We start from the raw sequence: 25,357 nt of genomic DNA, 5'->3' as shown, positions 1-25,357 counted from the left end.
CAATATAATGGACGTAATGGTCTTAATAGTATTTTCTACCAGAATTGTGCGGGTAGTTATTACCTCGATTAGTGAACCGAAATGTCAGTCTTGCAAATAGAACGATTCTATATGCTAATTCACTTCCAATCCTTCAAATTACCAAATTTAAGCTTCAAAATTAGGCAATAAAGGTTTAATATTCTTAGCAATTTATATTATTCTATAGCAGTTAATTCGTCGCGATTAATAATTAATATTATCAGTTATTCTATATTTAAAAATTTTTTTTTTTAAATATTACTTCTATTAAATCAAAGTTACAAAATTACAAATAAAAGACTAATATTTCAAAAAATTTGCTTTTCTTAATTCTTCACGAAATAGAGAAGCATCGTTAGATTTTGCAAGGAAGTTTAATAGATTGAATAAGATAAAAAGTATTATAATAAAAAATGGTACTAACTTGTATATCGTCGATTAAATAAAAACTTGGCGACTCGTCCTGCTGACGTCGAAGTCTTCTATACTAAGCAACATACTGGCGGACTTGAGAGCGCCATTATCGACGAGATCGCCCATGTACAGGTTGTTTGCGTTGTGATTACCCATTGCACTCGATGCAGCACTGCTGTATGCACTCGAGGTGTTTTGCACTGATGCAACATCGGTAGTCCTTTGTACCAGCCATTTGTTCGTCATACTCGACGTATCCGCTTCCGAGGACATGTCGAATCTGATGTCACTGTAACAAGATAGACACCCATTTTTATCCCTTTCACTACAGTTGTCTCTGCTGAAAAACGTTTCCAAGCATTTGCACATTAAATTGTTTGAACAAAATAATTTTCTTCCTAAAAGTTTTACTTCAGAAATACTTACGGCCTTTAACTTGTAAATAATTTTTTGATTTTCAAAAGTATTTGTTACTAATATTTCTTAAATAAATCTTAATAAATTTAATAAACCCGACAATTTAATTTTAAATAAACTTTACTGATTAAATTTAGAAACAGATAAAAATTGTTCCACTTACTTCAAATAATTATTATCCGCGGGTTGCTGATGATTCTGCCTGGAGGTGACTTTTTTACGGGAAGTAGATTGCGAAAGGACAAGTTCGATCGTGTCAGAAGTGCTTTGCAGCATCTTCAGAGCATCCTCATATCGCAGGTGCAATAAATTCTGCCCGTTTATCGCCACGATACGATCGCCTGTAACCGATAGATTCCACCAAATTAATGAGATCACCGTGAAAAATGGCATTTCAAACTTACCTTTATTCACGTTTCCGGCCATATCGGCCGATCCTCCGACCGATACCGCTTGGACATAAACGCCACCATCGTTACCTTCCGTCACTTGCAATCCTATACTACCGCCATGACCTCTTTCCAATTTAATAGTCTGCAGAATTCGTTCCTCGGCGAAAGATAATTCTTCGAGACGTGCCGCTAAAGAAGCAGACATTGATTCGTCTTCGGTAACGTGGAACGTCTCGTCGTCTGTTCGGATATCTGCGTCTGTTTGCATACAATTTTTGAAATTCATATACAGTATTTTTTTAAGTATTTCTTTATAATTTTTCAGGGTATTTTGAGGTTTGAAACGACCGATGTAAAAATGGATGTACATAGTAAGACAGGGAAACGATAATTGTTATTAAAAATAAGAATAATGATTTCAAGTATTTTAACACGTTCAGAATTTCAAATGGTAACGTTACTAACTGAGCACGTATGCTTCCGGTGGAGGAGATTCCGTGGACCTTGCAGACAACGACTGAATCGATGATTCTGTGTCTGACTTTAGCGACAGAGATTCCATGTCGTCGGTAAGGGCGGTGTCTTTTTGCACGAGGCTACTGTAAATCGCTCGTGTTCCCATCTTCACCCCTAGACGACGTGGTAAGCTCGGTGTACGGTAACCCCCTATTTGCCTGGGTGTGCCATAATTTGGTAAACTAGAGGTCTTCACCTATAAAATATACCATACCATTTCTATTTACCTTCCGATGGTTAATTTTTATAAATATTCAAATTTCATATAATTTCTTAATTAACTAACTTTTTATTACGTAGATCAAGATCTTTTCAATACAACAAATGTTTTAACATTTTATTTTAACATTTTGACGACTGGACATTTGGTAGAATCTGACGCTTGCGCTTTTATTTTTATATACAATACTTTATAATTATTATCATTTCATATCCACTCGTCAATTAAAAACTGATTTACCTTGTGCAATGATTTCTTCACATCCGATACATCCCAAACCTCCTCCGGGACCGGAAACTTATTCTTCCTCGAGATCCCGACCTTGTTGATCGCTGCGTACAATTCTTCAGGATTTTCCGGTTTATCCAGTTGGTCCATATCATTGGTGGACATGATTTTTGGAAGCGAATAACCGCACTCCGTCTCAGTGTCCAATTCTATTCGTGGACAATTGTAAAGTTTACCATCGTTCTTTATCCCTTGTCCATCCAACGAAAGCGGTTCGTTGGATGTCGTTAAACTTCTCTCGGATTCGTCTTCCGTATCACGTGACTCGCCTTCCGGTTCCAGTCGAACGTTCACTTGCGCGTAAAGCGCGTCCTCTTCGGATAAGTAGACACCGGGCTCGTGTACGACATCCTTCGACTTTGGGATCGCGTTTGTATCTTTCTGAGGATTTTCGTTTTCTTTGTTCTGATACTCTTCCAGTTGCATCGCGTAACTTGGCCTCAACTGCACGTTCTTTACCGTGTTCGCTATGGCTATTTTCGTTTTACTGTCGTGGGATTTCGTCTTGGATGGCGATTGTTTCGCTTCCATCGTTGTGGGGACTCCAAATTCTGGAATTATTTGTTCAGTTTTAGCAGCACTAAATTGGAAACTTATTTGTCTATTTATTTGGCTATTGTAGATAATTCTTTTTTTATAAAATAAAGAAGGGGAAGCAAGAACTTAAAAAATTCTAATTTTGACAATATTAATATTCAAAGTGGTTTAGAAAAAAATAAAAATAATATATAATACATAGCTAAAATGTACTGAAATGTCAACATTTTAACACCCTTCATTTTTATCTCACAGTCAATTGCCACTGACTAAATCCTTCCTTAACAGCTTAAATTTATTTCAATAAATCAAAAAACAAAGTTACGAACTAGAGACGTACCTTTCGCGAGTCCCTGAAGCGAAGTAAGCTCCGAACGCAGCCTTAAAAAGAACTGGTGATGCAAAGAGGTGAGCTTGAAAGCGAAGTAACTTCTGCAAAAATAAAAATACCCTTAAACCCGAAACTTACGTGACGTTTCGTGCAGCGCGTTAAATGTTCTTTCAAATTCTATTCGAGGGCAAGAAACTCGAAGCATTTGACGCTGCCACCCCATTCATTTCTATTCATCTAATTGAAGTTATTTACCAACTAATTACTTGAATAGATTCGCATTTCAATATTATTCAAACGCACCGAATGAAACGTTTCAATACTTTCCGTATTTATTCAAATTTTATACAAAGCTGGTTGAACTTTCATTCAACAGCAACACAACATTTACGGCTATTCAGAAAATAATTAATTAATCCATTACGAGGCTGTGATTGTACCGAAATGTAGAAACAGAGGGAGGCACGTTATTATTTTCTGTGAAAAAAGTATACAAATTTCTAGAAATAAAATATTTCAGTTCTATTATTTCAACAATTACTTTTCTGTCCAATTTGCCAATAAATTGATATTTTATATATTTTTAAACAGTAACATCGTAACGTTGCAAAAATTGATTAACTCGAGCTTAGAAGTATAAAATATTATTGTAAATAATTATTCCTAATACTTAATAGAAGAATTATTTAAAAAACTCCAACTACTGAATCAAACATTTTAATAAATTTAAGAAAAAATTCAACTTACTTTCGATGATCCATCCTGAGCTTGAACTTGCACCGTTTCCCGTTCACTTTACTATAAACAACCAAACAACTCTTGCTATAACTCAACGTCTGAATATCCTTCCACTGAAACTGTGCCAGTTCAATTCTTTCCCTCGGTTCGCCACCTCTCTCAAACAATTTCAACCCTTGCGCGTGTATAGCCAGCCAGACGTTACTTTCAGTCTTCTTCTTTCCACTTTTACCATTCTTTCCGTGATTCAAGCTGTTATTGTTATTAACATTGTTAACGTTATTATTGTTGCACGATTCCATACGACGCTTGGACGACTTCTGAGCCGAGTATATATCCGCCGAGGTCGCACTCTTCATCAAACCACCCAGTTTCTTCTCCTCGTACGAAATCTTTGGGATATTCTCACAGGAACCTAATCGAGTTATCTCGACTCTACCACGTAGCGGATATTCTTGTTTATTCTGAGAATAAATATTCTCTGGACCGTCAGACAGGTCGCGATTGTCATTGCTCTTTCTTCTCCTCTGTTGGGCCATCACTTTCTCCAATTCCTTCGAGTCCACGGTTGCTATGTAATAATGAGACCCGTAATCCGGCAATGTTTGTGCGTGAGTTACGAACATCTCTTCAGCTTTGTTCGAGTCCAAACCACGTCTGTCGCGATGGGCCTGGTGGAGTCGCGCTCGAAGAGCCTCCGCTCCTCCGGTGTTGATTTGCGACTGAGGCTGGTCCATGTTTAAAATCAGGGATTCTGGGATATAGTGCTCGAGCAGGAAGTAATCACCGCAACCGTGTTCCTGAAGGGAGATAAAAATTAAATGGCTATTATTTTTAGAGTAATGTTTATAAAATAAAAAATTAGTCAGCTCATTAGAAAAGAATGAAAAAGTGTAAAATTAGTGTTGTAATTAAATTTGTAAGCTTGTTAATAGGAAAAAATATAGTTTCCTTTAAATAATTCAATTTTTATACCCAATTTAAGTTCAATAGTAAGAATCATTAATAATTTGTTAGCAAAAACTGATAATTGACATTTTCATTGTGCTACAATTATTTATATATTGACAATGAATTTTACGTCGATTCGCTCGCTTTTCAGTTGATGTACAATTTAACTCATCCGTAAAAGTAATAAATCTTCCATTTACTCACGTTCGCGTTATAATTCCCGAATTCAGCCTGCAGAGCGAGTCCGGTTAGATTAATTAACTCGTGATACGGGCATACCAGCTGTTGCTCCAATATACATCGACGTATTTGCAGATACAGTAGGTGTTTCGATATCCAACTTCTAAAACAAACAAACAATCAATGATTAATCGATGTTTAAATAATTGCCTACAGTCAACGGGTAAAAACGTGCCGTCGTGAGGTGTTCGCTCCTTTATTTCTCTTCAATAATAATTGAAAAAAATTAATTGAACGTCGTATCGATGGATGGATGTAGGATATATTCAAACGTGAAATAGTAATTTTATTTTTCTAATAAAAACTAAATTAATTTTTTATTATTTACAGTCATTCTTAAACTGAAATTTTTTATTTTGATAAATTTTGTTATTTCAATATTGATTGCTCTTTATTATTCTGATTTTATTTATGAAGAATACCTTATACCACGAAGAGAAGGTAGAAAGAACCTCAGCCTCAGATACAGCATGAAACTAGTTGGAAGACCCAGAAGACCTTTGCTTTTGCCGCTGCTCAACCATCCTGGTGGCGCGACTTTATTCAATTTAGTGTCAGGGGGTAAAATCGCGAAATCACCCGCTAATAACACAGCCAGGCCAAGGGTGAAGTTTTCATCGAGACTTTCAGCTTGTACGATGGCCTAAAATCAGTTACGAGGTATTCATTATGCAAATCACCTAATTACGCGAGATCAGAGATATCCTTTGATCAGATACACGTGTAAATCACGCTTGTTAAATAAATGGTGAATGCCAGGAAGTTTATTAGATTGCATTTTACTCGTATTTAACACGTTATTCATATTTGGGTGAAGCTTCAATTTCCATAGGAATAGATTTAATTACGAATGTAACTGAATAAAATTCTAGGTATTCCTGAAATTTATGTAAAACAAAATAGATAATTACAAATGTTTAACAAATACAAGAATTTCATTCTATATTATTTTATACAGCAGATTTGCAGCATAATGCAACGAAGGATTAATAATTAAGTCAAATATAAATTCCATGATAAAGTTATGGTAGCTGCGGTTAAACATAAAATTGATTTTATGAAATTGATTTCAGAACTAAATCTATTAATAATCCAAGAACCGAAGATTTGACGTGTTTGCAAATCTCTCACAGTTTCCTGAGAAAATCCAATACATATAAATACATTTTAAAGTAACTTCTTAAATCACAACTGATAAGAAACTTTATATTGGACTTCGTGAAATGTGTCAACTCAATTTCAAAGTTTCTTTCATGCTTGAACCTCCTACACTTGGATCGATAATCTCAAATTCGTAATACTTTTCTCTTGTACATGTATCCTCTAATCAGATAAAATTTAAAAAAAAGAAGTGTTAAAATTTTATTAAGAGTGTAATATTAAAATTAGATCGTGATAAGAGAAAATGAATTAGATTGAGATTTGTATAATGTACCTATAACAATTGTACTTTTTGTAAATGATTAAGACGCTTGTTTCAAGATACACACACGTTAATTGGTGATATCGCATAACTCATGGTCTGTGGATTTGTCATATACAACGATTATCCTTGGCAGAATGCCATAGTTTCACATGAGTTCACACCGGAATTTGTGGTCTTCTCAACCACCCACGTTCTAGTCTTCATATTGTAACATTCTATATATATTATGATTTAAAAACCCATGACCCAAACTTTATTTATATAAAATTCTTCCCAAATAAGAAGCATTGAATCTCATGTCAGCATGAAAAATTATTTTTCAAAAAAATTCTCAAACGAATGAGATACACCAATTGATTAACACTACAAAATTAAAAATATAATTGCTGTTAAAAGATTAGGAATTGAGAAAAATCAAATTATCAAAAGTATCAAATTGGTGTTTCAAGTTTGAAAAGAAAATGTTATTTCCATTTACCATCATCGTAAATTTTGTCTATTTTAATTATTTTCAATTTTTTTATTTTCATTTATTTTCACCTATGATATTTAAAAGTATAAAAGGATCAATATTATCGTAAAAACATATTTTTACTCGACTGTATGGAAGCTTACATGTTTTCTGTAAATGATACTTACGTATCATTCAAACATAATTGCCTAGCAAATTGAATCCCTTATCATCGACGGCCACTCTTCGGAAAAAACTCTCGTCAGTTCATACTTTTGATTGAATTTCAACGCTTTTTCATCACTTTTCGCAATCGAAAACCTATCTACGCTTCGATTCACTTTACAAACTTTATTAAATATCGAAATAAATATTTTGAAATATCGATCTAAAAATGAAAAATCTTCTCTCCTTTTCGGTTGATTAAATGTATTGAGAATTTAATTGCTATATCGTTAATTACCTGAAATAAATCACCGGCTGTGACTTTCTGAGGATCGCATGTCACTTCCACTCGTTGACCAGTCAACATTATTACAACGATTCGTCCAGAATTGCCAGTCTGTTTAAACAAAAATGAGGTACATAATTACAAATTTTCAATTACCAAAATAAATGATTTCAGGTCAATTACAGCTCTTTAACAAACAAAAAGATTAATATATTTTATTGTACATAGTTAAATGGTTATAACATGTGTTACTTTCATGAAAGTAATAATAATAACTTATTTAACATAAAATATAAAAATGATTAACATATATTTTACACTACAAGCCGCGTGACGAAACTGAAAAAATATAAACTTAACACTCCGGTATGGTCTAGTGGCTAGGATACCTGGCTTTCACCCAGGAGGCTCGGGTTCGATTCCCGGTACCGGAAAACTAATTTTTTCCATCCACAAAAAATTTTTAATTCATAATATTCATTTATTTAAAAAGAAAACTAAAAATTTACTTTTAATTCTGAAACAATCGACATAGGGAGTGATAGGCTGAATGTTAAACAGGGTGGGGGGACTGCCATAATAATTCGAAAAAGTTTTAAATTTAAGTCAATACAACCAAACCACTATGCTAATACGGGGAATTTTTAGTCCACTGTCATCAAAATCAATTTGCAAGATAATCAGAAATTATTCATAACATCGGCGTATGCGTCAAATACTGGTAAAAGGGAGTTTGTGTCTGAATTAGGTAAATTATTTGATACGCTTAAATTACACAAGCCTCACCACTTTTTTTTACTGGCGGGGGATTTAAATGCCAAACACACGGAATGGGATAATACAACTAACAACAATTGAGGCACAACGTTACTAAACTGGGTCAACAATAATAAAATGACATATAGAGTGGCCTTACTAAATACACATGTACCATCTTACCCGATGGGTTGTTCCTTCATTGACCTTTGTCTAGCAGATGAACGAATTTCCTTTCACAATACGATTGAAAATAAGTTAGACTCTTCTGTATATGATAGTGACCATCGTGCCGTCATCATGGAAATATCCATAAGCTCGCTAAATTGTTTAACCGTTGAGGAAAATATTTGTGTATGTTAGCGTCAGCACGTGTTCAAGGGTTGACACGTGGCAGGGTCAATGCATTTTGGGCTTTGACCTGGGTTTCAAGGATTTCTTAGGATTCTTTAGGCTATCGATACCCCGAGCCATATGTCTGTCATCGGACTTGGGCCGGCGGTAGTTGATACTTGAGGTGCCACGAATTCTAAGAGTCGCGGATGTGTTGTTTATGGAACGGCGATAGAGAGTTCGATCGCCGATTCTCGAAGGAACGCGCGTGTGGCCGATGACCCGAAGTCATGGTGCTGCACGGCACGTGTCAAAAGATAAGGTTGATCTAGAAGGATCTGGCCACGGAGTGGGGAAGATCTTGCATCTTCTGGTAGGAGGACCATGAGGAACGGCATGGCACTTACCCCAGAACCTTGATCGAGCAATCATCTTAATTTAAATTCTAACATGTAAATATTTATAATTATAGTAAGGCCGATTGGGATAAGTTTCAGGAACTTTTATCTGGAATGGAAATTCAAGACCTAGTACGCGATAGAAACTTAACGATATCCGAGATTGATAAAGATTTATCCACTATGGATACTAATATTCGTAAGGGTATCGAACAGTCCGCGCATTCCCAATAATTATAACCCGACTGACAGATATCTAACCTCGCAAATTAGGAAACTCCGTAAACATAAAAGCAAATTAATAACCTCTCTTAACAACCTAACTAGATTTCAACAATATGATACATCAAACGACTCCCTAATCTCCGCATTAAAAATATCATTAAATAAAATTAGGCAGAGAATTAAAAAGTGTTTTCATAAATCTATAAGCAACCATTGGAAAAAAAAATCGCGAGTATCTCTTTACACAAAGCGGACGAACTTTTCCCTTCGATTAATAGATTGTTCAGACACAAAGAAAGCACATCAATTGATATGCTCCAAGTTCCTGATCAGGACATTGACCTGCTAAGCAATGCAAACATAAACATTGAGAACTTAAAATCAGATATAAATGGAAACATTGTTATCATAGGTGCAAATGATAAACTAAATGTGCTTGGAGCTCATTTTGAACGTGTTCATACTCAAAATTACCATATGGGTAAACTTCAATTATCCAACTTAATTTTTCAAAAAATATCTGATCTGGAGTTTGAAATATCTCATGATCAATCAATTGGCGCTTCTGTAACGAATTTCTCCGACACAAGTCTGGCAACCAGTCCTAATGATGACAATATCCCAAAAGACTATTTTACTTCGACCATTGAACTATATGCTAAATTTAAATATCTCAACAACAAAAAATCCTCTAGTTTCGATAGAATTCCAAACATCGCACAGTGTGACGTTTGGCCGATCTAGCGGGACAAAAATATTGCGCCAAAGAAATACTAATTATCGTTGGTTTTATTGGTTTTTCTATTAATCAAAAGCATGATACTTAATTAAATATTGATAATTATATATATTTATCAACTTATTTAACATTTATACATAAAATAAGCATATAAAATGATTAAATAAAATTTTTTTTTAAATTTCTACATTATTCTGTACATTAGACAAATATACAGAATTATACAGAAATACAAACAAATATACAGATATATAGAAATACAAACAAATATACAGATATACAGAAATATACAGGACACAAATATAGCATACGATGACAAATACGGTTCTTTACCTGTTCCGTATTTTTCCTTCAATGATTAAAAGGTCCTGACAATTGTATGAGAGGTCTCTTTATTGCAAAGGTTAACATTTACAGTTCTTATGTGTACATATTATTCGTTTTGGGGATACTTAAGGGCATTTTGGTATATACGATGTACCAAATTATGTTTATAATCGCTCTCACAAATAGGAATTAAATATTTATTATGTAAGAAGTACATAGCTATCCTTCTAGAATCATATTATTATGAATTATTTCAGAAATATTAACTTTGTCCACGATTTCGAGCGACTTCGACAGTGTGCATCCCTTGCGGGCGCGACAATAAACAAATAAAAACGATAGATGTCATTGTTTGTCTGCAATGCCCTTTCAGATTTACATTGCTTATGATCCTAGCTTTCGATACAAGAAGTATGAACGTTGTATAAAATGGTATAATATGTTAAAAGTCTACTTACATTTCGAAATAGAGTTTAAATTATATGTTAACCATTAGGAAGGTTTAAAAGACTAATAGAATGCTATTTCAAAAAACGACAACTATGAAACATACCCTGAAGGACAGAAGATAACACTACATATATACAAGTATCGATATTGGATACTAGTACAATGCAATTGTCGACAATCTGAAGCGTGGAAAAAGCGCTCGTAGGAGCAGTTGCGCCAAACTACGTATTCAGATCCTATTTACAGATCATTATACATTATATTTTACATTAATATTTACATTTTCTGATGAAATGGACATTCTACTATTGATATATAATATCATTGGACATATCTGTGTCAGTTGCAAAATTGATTTTTGTCCCGCTAGATCGGCCAAACGTCACACTGTGCGTCGCATTAAAAAAACTACCCCTTTTTTATGTGGCCTACTACGCGGCACTCTTTAATAACTGCCTTAACATTCATTATTTTCCTGTGGCATGGAAAACTGCCAAATTAAAAGATAAAAAAAAAGATAAAACCAGTTCCGACCCTTCTAGTTATAGACCCATAAGCCTACTTTCGAATATCAGTAATGTTTTTGAGACAATTATCAATGACGCCATAAATTCCTTCTGTAACGAATCGCATATAATTCCCGATACTCAATATGGATTTAGACACAAACACTCCACCATTCATGCAATATCTAAGTTTACTTCCGACATTTGTTGGGCGAGAAACTCAGGGGACTGTGCTGGGGCAGCGTTTATAGATCTGGAAAAAGCATTTGACACGGTTTGGTTGGATAGGCTATTTTTCAAATTAATGAAGAAGAATTTCCCACCCAATCTAATAAAGATGCTATGGGTTATGCTGCATAACAAGGAGTTTATAGTGGTGTACGGAGTGAACATATCAAGAGCATTTAAAATAAAAAACGGTCTCCAGCAAGGTACGGTTAACTCCCCCATCCTGTTTAGCATTGTTTGACCTGAATGTAGGCACAAACAAATTCGCAATTGCGTTTGCCGATGATTTATTAATATATGTTGTAACGTGGTGACACCCGTGCCCCCCCGTTACAATCGCTGCGCTTCTCCCACCCATACTCCCAACTAACGCTAACCTTTAACCCCTCCCTCACCTCACCCCTTTCTCCCTGCCCGTCGGTGTCGGGCCGATGGAGGCGACGGACTGACTCAACGAGGACCACCCTCAACAGGAGCTTCGAGGCCGGCGACAGACCCACCCCTCCAGCAAACACGGAGCAACGTGGAATTTCCAGAAACTACGATGAAGCGGCCCAAAGGCTGATGCAAACGTCCACCCGGAGCCATCTGTCGCCGAGCCCGAAGACCTCAGCCCACCCGTCACCGCAGGATGTCCGTCAGCCCCATCAACCCCGATCACCGGTATACCGAAGATCGATAATCGATCCGTCCCGTTGCCGGAAGAGACCCCCTTCCTAGACCCATCCCCTCCCCCAAAACATCCCGCGACGGTCTTCATCGCAGCGGCGACGACGAGCCGGCATTGAGCCCTAGGCTATTGTTGTAGACAGCATTTAAGCAATTAGAGAGATTTTGTATTATAAAAGCAATTTTGAGTGTAGTGTGGAACGAGTGCAAGTGAGCGACCGACGGACAGCGTCCAGTAAGCCCTTTCGATTAATATTGTAAAAGTTTGAGTTTTGGCAACGACCCCCCTTCTGTTCGATCCCCGTTCTTTTTTTGCAAATCTACGCGTAACGTAGCGAACCCCGTGCGAACCCATCCCAACCCAGCAACCTCCCTTCCCCGATACTCCTCCGCGAAGCTGTACGGACGCAAGTGCCCGAATCCCCTCCATTGTAAACGCCCAAATACCCCTTTCCCTTTTTTGGATTTTGATCGCCACGATAAGTGGCGGGCGCCCAACAAATTTGTATTGCGCAAAGCCCCCCCGTATAGAGTGAACCGCCGAAAGGGTCACAAATTTGGCGCCCAACGTGGGGCCACGGAAAAGAAACAGTTCCAAACCTCTCGCGTAGATTCCCCCGTTATATTATAAAATTTCCAAATCACGACGCAGAAGGTGCCCGTTGCCGAGCCTCTTGTTGCCGTTTTTTGTTCAAGTATCGCCGGTCGAACACGGCGAGGTGTTAGGAATTTGTTCCTCAAGCATCCCAGAGGACAGATAAACACAGCTAACCCGACACGTACGCCGTTTTCGACCGAGCCGTTACCGCTGTTGATATTGAATTTGAAGTACTATCTGTGCCAAAAATATATTTCTCTTCTGTGTCCTCCCCAAATTCAAAAGTTTGTTCGCGGTTTGCCGATATCGAGTGCTCAGGTCGTGCCTTTTGCCGACCGTGGGCACTCTATCGAGCCTTTTTCGATTCAAGATTCTTTTTTTTCAGTTCCCCCTTTTTTTCAGATTGTGATTGCAGAATACGGTATTTTGATTTTATTATTATTGTTGCATTTGGTTTGATATTGTTGTGTCGGAATTTAAACTGCTCCCCTTTTTCGTTGTACCCTTCTTCTTTTCAGGATCCACCAAAACCCCTTTTAGCCCCTTTCTGCCTTCTTTTTTCCTCCACCTTTTTCTTTCGTAAAAGTACCCCCGTTTTTTTTTGTATTCCGCGAAAATGGAGTCAGCCGAGGCCCGCGAGATGCGGGCACATATCAGCGAATTAGAGGTCGTCGAGTTAATCCTATTAATGGACCACGCGCGATTGAACATCCGCGGTACGATCGACGATTTACGCGACCGTTACCTGCGCGCGGAGGTACGTCGCGTTTTCGGCCCGGATGCCGCGCCATGGGACATGACAAACGATACCGCAGGTGATCGACTCCCATTCACCCTTTCTTCGGCATGGGTAGCACCCTCCGCCGACGACACCCCTCCAGAACTACCCACTAATCCTCCTCCCGCCCAACTTGACGAACCCAATGACGAAACTGATCCTCCAGCACTTGAGATCTCCCCTGAATCTTTCCCCGAATTACTGCACACGTCCTATGTCCCTAATCCCACTACAATGGTCTCCACTGCGACCATGACGACCACCACCACCACCGTTACGTCCATCTCCCGTCCGACCGCCGCACAACCTATGTTAATCGACCTCGATCATTCCCAAAATGACCAGCGGAGCGAAAGGGTGACGTTCGCGCCGAATCCGGCCGAGAAAAGACCCAACTTTACAGCAAATCCCCCTTCCAACCCCCAAGACAACCCTTTCGTTAATCCTCCCGTAATACCGACCCCCCATCGTCAACCCCATAACCCTTTTCCCCGTCTCTCAGACTCTTCCCACCTGTATCGTGACGACCAAGGAGTTATTCCGCCCTCCTTGAGCAGCACACGTATTCCCTTCCGTATTCCTGAGCCCCAATTACCCCACTCGTCCCGATGGTCCAATCCTATCCCAGTCCGGGGCAGAGACTACCAAAATTTTACGTATTCATTACTGAATCCACCGAACCACCCGTACGACCGAACCCCTCTCTCTTATCCGTCAGTACCGCCGCCACCACGTACCGAGACCTCCCTATCCCGCACCAACCCTTTTCACCCTTCGACCGGCGAACCCCGGGGCCCCGCGCGTTGGTCCGGAGAAAGCCGCGCTTCCGAACTCTTTCGGAAGTGGCGGATCTCCTTCGCGGGTGCCCCCGGGGAGGACGGAGAAGGGTTCCTTGAAACCCTGGCCGAGTTCGCGACCGGGCACGGAATAACGGAGAACGAAATGTTACTCGCGATCCCCTTCGTCCTCGCCGGTTCGGCGCGAGTCTGGGCGCGGGGACAAGCGGGAAATTGGGATACGTATGAGGAATTTTTGGATGCCCCCCAACATTTTCTTGACGCCATTTTGTAAACACAACAGAACTGTGCAACTTTTGTTTAAACTTTTTTTTCATATCTCTCACCGTTTTTAAGATATTCCACAAAAAATAAAGTTTCAAATTTTTTTCAAGGGGTAATTTCACCCTTTAAAACCGAATTATGGCACCAACGGAAAACAGGGTCGTATTTCGGATGACTTACTGTACTTGTATGCGAAGTTTCATAATTTTTGGAATTTCCGGGTTCCCTAACCTTCCTTGTAAGAAGGCTGTCGATTTGGAATTGTAGCCAAAATCAGCTATGTACTACCGTAGCGAAGACGGTAGTGTTAGTTGCGTCTGTATAGGAAAAATTCTATGTATTGTACGGAAGTTTTTAATTAATATCTCGGAAACTAATAGGAAGCCGAAGATACCACTTTATATTTAAGGTCCCCTCCCCCCTACCCCCTTCCTCGCAAAATTTCATTTTGATCGGTGATCGGTCGTATTCGGAACTACAGCTATGAAATCTTATATGCATAAAGAAAATGATTGAATTATTGCTTATTTTCAAATATTAATAACTATATAAATATATATGATGAAAAGGTAAAACCTGTTAGAAAGTGTAGCATATGCCTACCTGAAAACCTTCCATAATGCAAGAATTTACACAACTTTTCTAAAACATGTAAAAATCGCTAAAAAATGAATAACGTTTCAGACAATGATTAAGACTAATACACATGGCATAAAATTTCCTCACTTTCAATGAAGTACACTGCTTTACGAGTGCACAAATAAAAAAACGAACATTGGTACATTGTCTCTCATACATTCAATTTTATTAGGCCGTAAAAATTTCACATTTTGCGTGAAACTTTTGAAATCGACTTTTGTCCGGCTTTTCGGGCCAAATACCCCACTGTGCGGCGCGGCGGCCGGATTTAAATATATAGCCTAACCTAACTTAAATACATCAATAATAATTATACGTAACGTACATCTAAGGAAAAAATACTATTATTGTTCATAACAGCCACAATAATAGGTTTATGTAAAAAATGTGTATAATCTTTTTTGTAGAGCTTTTCATGAGCTTTATTTTTTGTTTGAAACTTTTTTCTTTAAAATCAATATTTTCGGAGATATTTAGTAAGAACTGTTAAAACTTTGAAAAGGGCTGGGAGGCAAACAAGGCTTTGTTGCCAAAAATCCATTTAGAAACTTTCTTCTGTAATCAAGAATAAGCTTTGGTAAAAATTTCAGAAAAATCGGAGGGTTGTCGCTTTCGGAAATACACCCATAACTTGATAGAAATTGTTCAAGATGAAATAATGGTTCAAAGAGTATAACTTGCGATTTTCGGAGTTTGTCCCTTTGACACGAGAGTTAATGTACTTCTGTTTTTACAAAAAATCGAGGACTTGCGATCGGAACGAGAGAAGAGAGGAGTGAAAATTGGGGAGATTCGCGAGTTGATGGAAGTAAAATTCGAGGGAGATAATTGACTGAAAAATACCAGTGTAGAAACTGGGGATGTGTATAAAAATGGCTTGTGGAAGGGACGAAATTAGGAGGCTCTAGTACTTGGGCTTTTTTTGTCCTTCAGGTACGCGGGTGACGTCGGCATTGAACTTGTAAAGGTTGCTCGAACGTTTTATGATCTGCAGCTGGGCGCCGAAATACAACGGTTCATGACCAAATGATTAACCTGGCATTGCAGGTTTGAAATCTGTTGATGGTATGTTATGAAGGGCCCAGGAAGAAAAGGATATAAAATTTGCTGACTTGTCGAAACTCTGGAATCGAAGATTATGTCTGTTGTCATGATTATTGCCCCGACCCAACACATATTTTGCATATAGTATACATATTACAACATTCAGACACGTTTTTTTCATAAAAGAATAATACAATCATTTATATTATGTATTTGTTAGTTAAAAATATTAAGTTATTGTTGTAAATTTTATTTAAAAAATGTGCTTCCACACTCCGGTATGGTCTAGCCCAGGCCTGTCCAAGTAGGGGAAATTACTCCTGGAACACATGTTTTTGGTCCCCTTCCAACGCTGCTCCTTAAAGTAAGGTGGGACGGTTCCGACTGCCATCTCTCCGAGGAGACAATACCGCCGCTAGGAAAGACGGAGAGACGGTAGTCGGAATCGTTCCATCTTACTTGAAGGAGCAGCGGTGGAAAGGGAAAAAAAACATGTGTTACAGGAGTGGATTCCCCTACTTGGACAGGCCTGGTCTGGCCTAAACCACATATACTTCCCCGCCGCTTGGAAAACAGCAAAACTAATCCCCATAAAAAAAAAGGGAAAGACGGCATCCATCCCTCACACTACCGCCCAATTAGCCTCCTCCCAAACATAAGCAAAATTTTCGAAATAACAATTAACAACGCTATAACCAACTTCTGCTCCGAAAATAATATAATACCCGAAACCCAATTCGGCTTCAGACATAGGCACTCAACTATACACGCAATTTCTAAATTCACATCCGATATCTGCTGGGCCCGCAACAACAACGAATGCGTAGGGGCACTATTTATTGATCTAGAAATGGCCTTTGACACGGTCTGGCTAGACGGCTTATGTTTCAAATTAATTAAAAAAAAGTTCCCGCACCATCTCATAAAGATGATCTGGAACATGACCGACGAAAAAAAATTCATTGTCGCGGAAAACTCCCACCGATCCTCCAATACATTCTCAATAGATAACGGTTTACAACAGGGCACAGTAAACTCACCAATACTATTCAGCATCTACCTAAGCGACCTACTCCACCTATTCGACCTAAACAGCAGCCACACCAAATCCGCCATAGCCTTTGCCGACGACTTACTAATTTACATCAAAAATAAGAAACCATCCGAAATAGAAATCCAGCTCCAAGAATTACTCTCAAAGATACAAGAATACCTACAAAACTGGAAATTAAAAATCAACACTGACAAATGCGAAACAATTCTCTTCCGGCCAAGCCTTGTACGATCCGCTAAGCCCAACTACGACGTCCGCAAACATGCCAAAAATTTCCAACTCCACGACAACAACAACCCGCTCCAGAAAATAACGAACAAGAAAACAGTAAAATATCTTGGCATCCACATAGACTACAAACTGAACTTCATAACGCACACACAATCAGCAATAGACAATGTATCGTCGAAATCTCTCCAACATGGAGAAATCCCGTGTTTCAAAAATAGGAAATAATATGTGTGAGGAGGAGGGTATTTTAATAAATGAATCTAGACGATTTTGAGCCGAAAGATTAATAATTGTTTATTGGCTCGATACATGCTTATGGGGAAAAAGCCCGTCGGCATAAAAAACCCCTTGTTTTCTTATTATTACGTTTGCTTATACTAACGACCGGTGGAAATGCATGCAATAAATGTCATTGTGTTCGATTATAATACCTGACCATGTAAGCGAATACGGGTCCGGGTGGTTACATGCAGTACCCAACCCGACAGCTTACATGATATCAGGTGAGAATGTAAAATTAGAGAGGTACATGCTTTAACCAACTCTGCGGGTTGTCGTCACGACCATAATATACGTTATTACTAGTATTCTTTAAACTTGCACTCGTGGACGAACCATGTCGTCGATCGCGATCCGAACTGTCGCAAGCTTCTTTTTAGACTAAATAATATGTGTCGATCGCCCGAGAATCTACGCATTAAAAAAGGGGGTCAACGAAGAGCTAATTTCCGTTCTCGCTTGCTCTCTAACTTATCGTGAATGGCGATGACAAACCGTTGGATAATTTACGACTTGGCCGTGCTTACGTTAGGACCGATCCTAGTGAAAACTAAACAAAGACTCTGCCTTGGCTCGTATTTCGAGGCGTAGGCTGTTCATGGTGGTCTACGCACCGAGCCACTTGAAGTCATAAACTACCTTCGGTCTTGACAAAAAATAAAACGTCGAGGGCCGAACAGACAAAGCCCAGAAAGCATTCTTCTGCAACAAGCGCCTGTTCTACAACAAACAACTTAACACAAACACAAAACTAACATGCTACAAAACCCTAATTAGACCCATTTTATCTTATGGAAGCCCAATTTGGTTCAACATACCCTCAAATACCATGGAGAAACTAAGACTTTTCGAACGCAAATGCCTAAGAGCATGCCTTGGCAAATATAGAACACCCGAATCCAATTACACAAAAAAATACAGCAACAACCAAATCTATGAACTAGCCAAAATCCCAAGAATAGACCTATTCGCCATAAAACTAACCCGCAATCACTGGGCAAACACCAGGAAAATTACTAACAGCCTCATATTCAGCGCAACATACCCCAACCCCCTCTACTTTGAGAAAACACGCGACACGGGATACACCCCCCCGGAATCCTTCCTATTCTTCGACCAAAAAGGGTACATTCAAGACACAAACAACACTCCTCTCATCTACCACTGCCATAAAAAAGCAAACGAGACAAGGATCCTATACGACGTAAACGCACCCCCAATATCCGACCCCAAGAAAAACCTCAAACTGTCAAGCATAGACCTAGAAGACCAACATAAAAATGACACTGAAAAATACTGGTGGCTACAATAAAAACCAGCTGAAATTTTTGCAATGTACTAACCAACGCACGAAACACCTGTAAATATGTATATACGCAAATGTAATTTAATCTTAAGCACACTCTGTATATTTCCGATGAAACAATATACATATATATATGTACATAAAGACACAAGCACAGCCACACGTAGACACACTATAAGTAGTTATATAAGTATCCCTACTCGCCATATAGACAGCCATGTAAATCCCCTGTATATAGCCTAGTCAGTAAGTGTATATATGTAAATAACTTAAATATATAAGACCCATCGGGCACCCCTACACCCCCCACCCCCTCCCCGTACCCCCCTCTACCAAAGAGAAACCAAAGATCGCTACTCCTAGCATGTACAACCGTGCAACCGTACAGCTACAACAAAAATCGACCACGTGAAATAACTATTGTCATCCCGTAACGATAAGCGTAGTATGTAAACCCCAGTCATAGCATAAGTCCGCGAGTGCTCTATGCTGAGCCCTGTCTAAAAGTAAAATCCACACCGAACACCTTTATACGTTTCCAGACACAAACCTATGTATATATATATATATATATATATATATATATATATATACCGTAAATTGTAAAACCTGCACAATAAACGTATGTTTAAAATAAAAAAAAAAAAATAAAAAAAAAATAAAAAAAAACCACCATTCGTCCCTCGACCTTCGTGCGAGACGGACGTACTCAAGGTCTCTCCGAAGTAGCTTAACTAAAAGTGACCGGTCTGAGATATATATAGTTACCTAAAAGTGTTGTGCATTTGTGAGAAGCCGATTCAGTTGTGCAGCTCATCCTTACCTATTGGATTTTTATTTTTCTCGGTGTGTCTAATTAATTAAAAACCAGTGAAACACACAAGATATCCGAACTTCACACAACGGAAGGGGGAAATCCCCCTTCCCATCAGGATGTTCCAGTGACATCCGAATTTCCAATTAAACAAGGCGAGTTGCCAATTAAAGTGATAGACAAGGTAGCGAACTTGCCTATTGTCTCCAATGAATCAAGTGTAAAATTACTGGACGATGCTGTAATTAAACAGTACGTCACCGTTGTGAATAGACCGAAAGGTTTGTCTAAGAGACTAAATCCAACCCCGATCATAATTTCCAGGAAAAAGACAAAATCAGGATCGCTTGATGTCGAAAATCCTATAAAAACAATGGCATCCAAGCGAATTAACAAAGGCAAACTGAGTGGTAGTGATGGCGAAAATAGGCCATCATATGATGAATTAATACTAAAGAACAAAAAACTAACTGAGCTTACCGAAAAATTGCTCAAACAGCTGGAAGACAAGGACAAACAAATAATGGAGGACCGTCAGCACTCTCATGGTTCCATTCAAACAAACAGAGAAAGGACCATCATGCCGACTCAAGGTAGCTACGGAAGTAGAAGAAAGCGAGAAGAGAACCACGTCATGGCTTGAGCTCTCGTCGCCCAGGCGTAGAAGGAAAACAGCCTTCCCTAACACCCCTTCTGAAGACAACAATAAGATAGAGCCCATACCTGGGCCCACCCAGCGGGCTTCATACACTGGCACGGAACTCCGGCAGGCAAGCCAAGCGGCCGGTAAAAGAAAAGGATGGACAATTCAGAATGACGATGACCGTATCCTGGCTGAAGAACATAGTAATGGTACGAAACCCCCTTCGGCTAGTCTAGATAACAATGACACTTTCCCACGCGTGAATATTTTTAAGCCGTCGCCAATAACTCTTCACGTTACGTCCGCAAAACCGATCATTGAAATGTTAGACAAGTCATTTGGCGATTTTGTTATTAAAAGGATAAATCCAAATAAATTTATACTACAAACGGGCACTATCCAAAATTATAAACAAGCATGCGATGTATTAAAAAAAAAAAATATAACATTTTTCACTTACACACCCAAGAGTGAGAAATATAACACAGTATTACTTAAAGATCTAGAAGGTGACTTCGACACCCGAGAAGTTTTAGAAGCACTTAAAAATAAACAAATTGATAATTTAAATTTTTTAGCAGTTAAACAATTTAAGACGAAAAAGTCATCGGAAGATGGACGTATCCTCCCTATATATCTTGTTCAGCTGTCAGCAGACAGCAATTGTGATAATTTAAAACGTATCAAAACTTTATTGTACACCATCGTAAGATAGGAAAAAATAAACAGGAAAGATAGAATTCAATGCAAGCGTTGTCAGCGAATTGGGCATGTCGCAATAAATTGTAATTTAGATTATCACTGCGTAAAATGTAACGTACCCCACGGCCCTGGTGAGTGCCCTCGCTCTCTGATAGAAAACACACAAACAAACCCCTATTGTGTTAACTGCGGGGATTTTGGCCATCCTACCTCTTATAGGGGATGCCCTAAATTACTTGAATTCAAAAGAAAAAATACATAAGTGAAAACAAGACAAAAAGAATCGCTGCATATAATAATTTTGTTCGAAAAGACACAAAATACAGCCAAATACTATCCCAAAGTAACGCAACAAATCAAACACACCAACCAGCAACAGTCACTCCTCAAACACAAAACCTGCATATCCACACCGAAAATCACACTATGTTACTCAGAGACATAAGAAATATAATTGCAGAAACTATTGCTCCGCATATTGCTGAAATCCGCAAATCAGTTGAAATAAATTCTAACAAAATTAACATTATTGCTGAAGCATTGGATTTACAAATTTAATATTCGCATTTCCCCAAAATTCTACCAACATACAGAATCACTATTTGAATAGTCTAAAAATCATTGAAATCAATGTAAATTCTATAATAACGAATGAAAGAAGGGCCTCACTAGTAGACTGCTTAAACAAGAACTCTCCTGACGTGGTTTTATTGTGTGAAACGAAGCTGAACGCTACGCATCGACTTAGTTTCAAAGACTATTATATTATAAGAAACGACAGGTTGAACGCTAAACAGGGTGGGGGAACCGCCATAATAATCCGTAAAAGTTTTAAATTTAAGACAATTCAGGCTAATCAATATGTTAATACAGGGAACTTCGTGTAAGGCGTTGAGGAAATTTCGAGAGGACCATGGTGTCAACGAAGGAGCCGCGCCTGGTCTTCGTCCGTTGACACCTCCACCCTGGTACACTGGGGTATTATGGGTCAACGTGGGCCAGGCCCGCTTAAGGAAAAGAGCGCCAGTCGTTTTTCCGGCGCACAACGGAAAATATCGAAATACAGTCATTCTTTTAAAATAGTAAACTCAGCAGTCTCATTTTCACAGATCCTTTTCCTATCCTGTCTAACATTCGAAGTCACGGTTATTAAAATTAAGCTACAGGATAATCAAAAATTATTCGTAATATCGGCGTATGCATCTAGCACCGGTAAGAGAGAGTTCGTGACTGATTTGGAGAAATTGTTCGACGCGCTCGAATTATATAAACCTCATCATTTTTTTCTTGCTCGCGGGTGACTTAAATGCGAAACATATTGAATGGGATAATATATCTGTCGCAATCGTTTAATGGAGGGGGTTTTCGTCTCCCCGGACGCCTTGAGTTCGGGCCGCGGAGCGCTAGGTGGCGGCGAGAGGAACCGTGCTCTCGCAAGCGCTCGCCCGGCATGCGGCTCGAATATACAGGGTGTTCGACAACAGGTGGGCAATATTTTAAGGGGTGATTCTAGGGATCAAACTAAGACGAAAATCAAGAATAACGAAATAGCGTTTACGGCTTTGTTGTCTAGTTATTAACGTTTAAAAATTCGAGTAAAAAGCGCCAGAAACCTGCAATCCGCTCAGCACCGATGACCGAACGTCAGCTGAGCAGGGGTCGGTACAGTCATAACCAAGAATCAAAGCCGAATGGTGGGGTACCGAGAAACAGAATAGCACGAGGTAAGTTTCTACTATTGAACGATTCTTGGTTATGACTGTACCGACCCCTGCTCAGCTGACGTTCGGTCGTCGGTGCTGAGCGGATTGCAGGTTTCTGGCGCTTTTTACTCGAACAAAGCCGTAAACGCTATTTCGTTATTCTTGATTTTCGTCTTAGTTTGATCCCTAGAATCACCCCTTAAAATATTGCCCACCTGTTGTCGAACACCCTGTATACAACTTTCGAACCGCGGTATGATAGGTGTCTGGGGCAGGGGTCGTCTGTTGTCAGCCCCACTGACGAGTCTAACAGACGATTCCGAGACGAAACACCGTTTGTTTTCTTTCGACTGCTACATATCTAACAACAATAGAGGTACAACATTACTAAACTGGATAAATAACAATAAAATCACATATAGAGTAGCCCTTCGAAACACAAGAGTGCCGTCTTACCCGTTAGGTGGATCGTTTATTGACCTCTGTCTGGCCGATTGTTGGAAAATTCGAAAGCCAACTGACCATAGACCCCATATGGAACGCACGTGGCAAGACAGTCGCCAGGACACTTGGGCGACGGGGCCCGACACTACGGCGACAGGGTGCAATAAACTCATCAAGAGTCCTCGAGTTTTCTGCAGAGGAAAAAGGAGTTTCCAGGCCCAAAATGGGCATTCTTTGCGAGTCTTTCGACGGAACAACTCGCTCCTTGCTCTCGTGAAAATAAAACGAAACATTCAATCGGCTACTCGGAATCATTTATTTCCATCCTTTCTTTTAGTCTAACACGATGAAAGGATTTCTTTTAGAAATACGATTGAAAATAGGCTAGATACTGTTGCATATGACAGTGACCACCGTGCTGTTCTTATGGAAATATCCATAGACTCATTAAATTGCCTATCCATTGAAGAAAATATTGGTGAAAAAAGATACAACTTCAGTAAGGCCGATTGGGAAAAGTTCCAAGAACTCCTATCCGAAATGGAAATTCAAGACTTAGATCGGGACAGAAACTTGACTATACTTGAAATCGACAAACACCTACTCACCATGGACTCTAATATTCGAAATGCCATCGAACACTCCGTACCGCTCATTTCCAACAACTATAATTCGACTGACAAATATTTAACACCACAAATTAAGAAACTTCGTCTGCATAAAAGCAAACTACTAACTTCGCTCAACAATTTAACTAGACTCCATAGATACGACATGTCAAATGACAATTTAATTTCAGCATTAAAAATATCTTTAAACAAAATCAGGCAAAGAATTAAAAAGTATTTCCTGAAATCCATAAGTAATCATTGGAGAAAAAAAATTGCAGGTATTTCCTTACATAAATCTAATGAACTTTTCCCTTCGATTAATAGACTCTTTAGACAAAAAAGTAGTTCAGAAATAGACACACTTCAAGTTCCTGATCAAGACAGAGACTTATTAAACAATGCAAACATAAATCTAGATAAATTAAAATCAGATGCAAATGGAAATTTTATAATTACAGACGCAAATGAAAAACTAAATGTACTCGGAGCTCATTTTGAGAGAGTTTATACCCAAAACGACAATATGGGTAAACCTCAATTATCAAATTTAATTACCCAAAAAATATCTGAATTGGAATCAGAAATATCTCATGACCAATCAGCCGGTGCTACTATAACAACTTTTTCGGAGACAAATCTGGCAACTGGTCCTAGCGCTGAAGACATCTCGAAAGATTATTTCACTTCAACTATGCAACTATATAGCAAATTTAAGAGTCTTAACAACAAAAAATCCTCTAGTTTCGACAGAATCCCGAATATCGTATTGAAAAAGCTACCCCTCTTCTATGTGGCATATTACGCAGCAATTTTTAATAAATGATTAAACATTCATTATTTTCCTGTGGCATGGAAAACAGCCAAACTAGTAGCAATAAAAAAAAAGACAAGAATAGCAGCGACCCCTCCAGCTACAGACCTATAAGCCTACTACCAAATATTAGTAAAGTCTTCGAAACAATTATTAACGATGCAATAAACTCTTTCTGTAACGAATTTCATATAATTCCAGACACCCAATACGGATTCAGACATAAACACTCCACTATCCATGCAATTTCCAAATTCACGGCAGACATTTGTTGGGCGAGAAACTCAGGAGACTGTGTCGGGGCAGCGTTCATCGATCTTGAAAAGGCTTTTGACACGGTTTGGTTGGATGGGTTATTTTTCAAATTAATAAAGAAGAAATTCCCACCAAACCTGATTAAGATGCTATGGGTCATGCTACATAACAAGGAATTTATAGTGGTAGAGGGAGACAACAGATCAACGAGATCATTTAGGATTAAAAACGGACTCCAGCAGGGCACAGTAAATTCCCCTATCCTGTTTAGCATATATTTAAGCGATCTACTGCATATGTTCGACCTAAATGCAGGCACTAATAAATTCGCAATTGCGTTTCCTGACGACTTACTAATAT

General features: G+C 38.7%; 1 protein-coding gene and 1 non-coding gene across 5 annotated transcripts in view; one reads left to right on the top strand and one right to left on the bottom strand.

Annotated features, from left to right (window-relative positions):
* Window positions 1-25,357, bottom strand: part of LOC114874307 — a 100,740-nt gene that overhangs the window by 1,085 nt on the left and 74,298 nt on the right. For all 4 annotated transcript variants that reach the window (XM_046285280.1, XM_046285279.1, XM_046285277.1 and 1 more), the window contains 10 exons: window positions 7,406-7,504; window positions 5,488-5,708; window positions 5,030-5,168; window positions 3,884-4,674; window positions 3,146-3,237; window positions 2,221-2,819; window positions 1,710-1,956; window positions 1,257-1,502; window positions 1,016-1,193; window positions 446-724 (listed from right to left, as the gene is read on the bottom strand). In XM_046285280.1, the coding sequence (XP_046141236.1) occupies window positions 460-724; window positions 1,016-1,193; window positions 1,257-1,502; window positions 1,710-1,956; window positions 2,221-2,819; window positions 3,146-3,237; window positions 3,884-4,674; window positions 5,030-5,168; window positions 5,488-5,708; window positions 7,406-7,504 (2,877 nt within the window). In that variant the 3' untranslated portion in view covers window positions 446-459. The remainder of the gene's footprint in view (window positions 1-445; window positions 725-1,015; window positions 1,194-1,256; window positions 1,503-1,709; window positions 1,957-2,220; window positions 2,820-3,145; window positions 3,238-3,883; window positions 4,675-5,029; window positions 5,169-5,487; window positions 5,709-7,405; window positions 7,505-25,357) is intronic.
* Trnae-uuc lies at window positions 7,756-7,827 on the top strand. Its single transcript has one exon. It is a non-coding gene; the product is annotated as a tRNA-Glu (tRNA).

Source organism: Osmia bicornis, chromosome 3 (assembly GCF_907164935.1).
Source record: "Osmia bicornis bicornis chromosome 3, iOsmBic2.1, whole genome shotgun sequence".
NCBI lineage: Eukaryota > Metazoa > Arthropoda > Insecta > Hymenoptera > Megachilidae > Osmia > Osmia bicornis.
The sequence above is the reverse complement of the archived record's forward strand: the minus strand, read 5'-3'. Positions and strand labels throughout refer to the sequence as shown.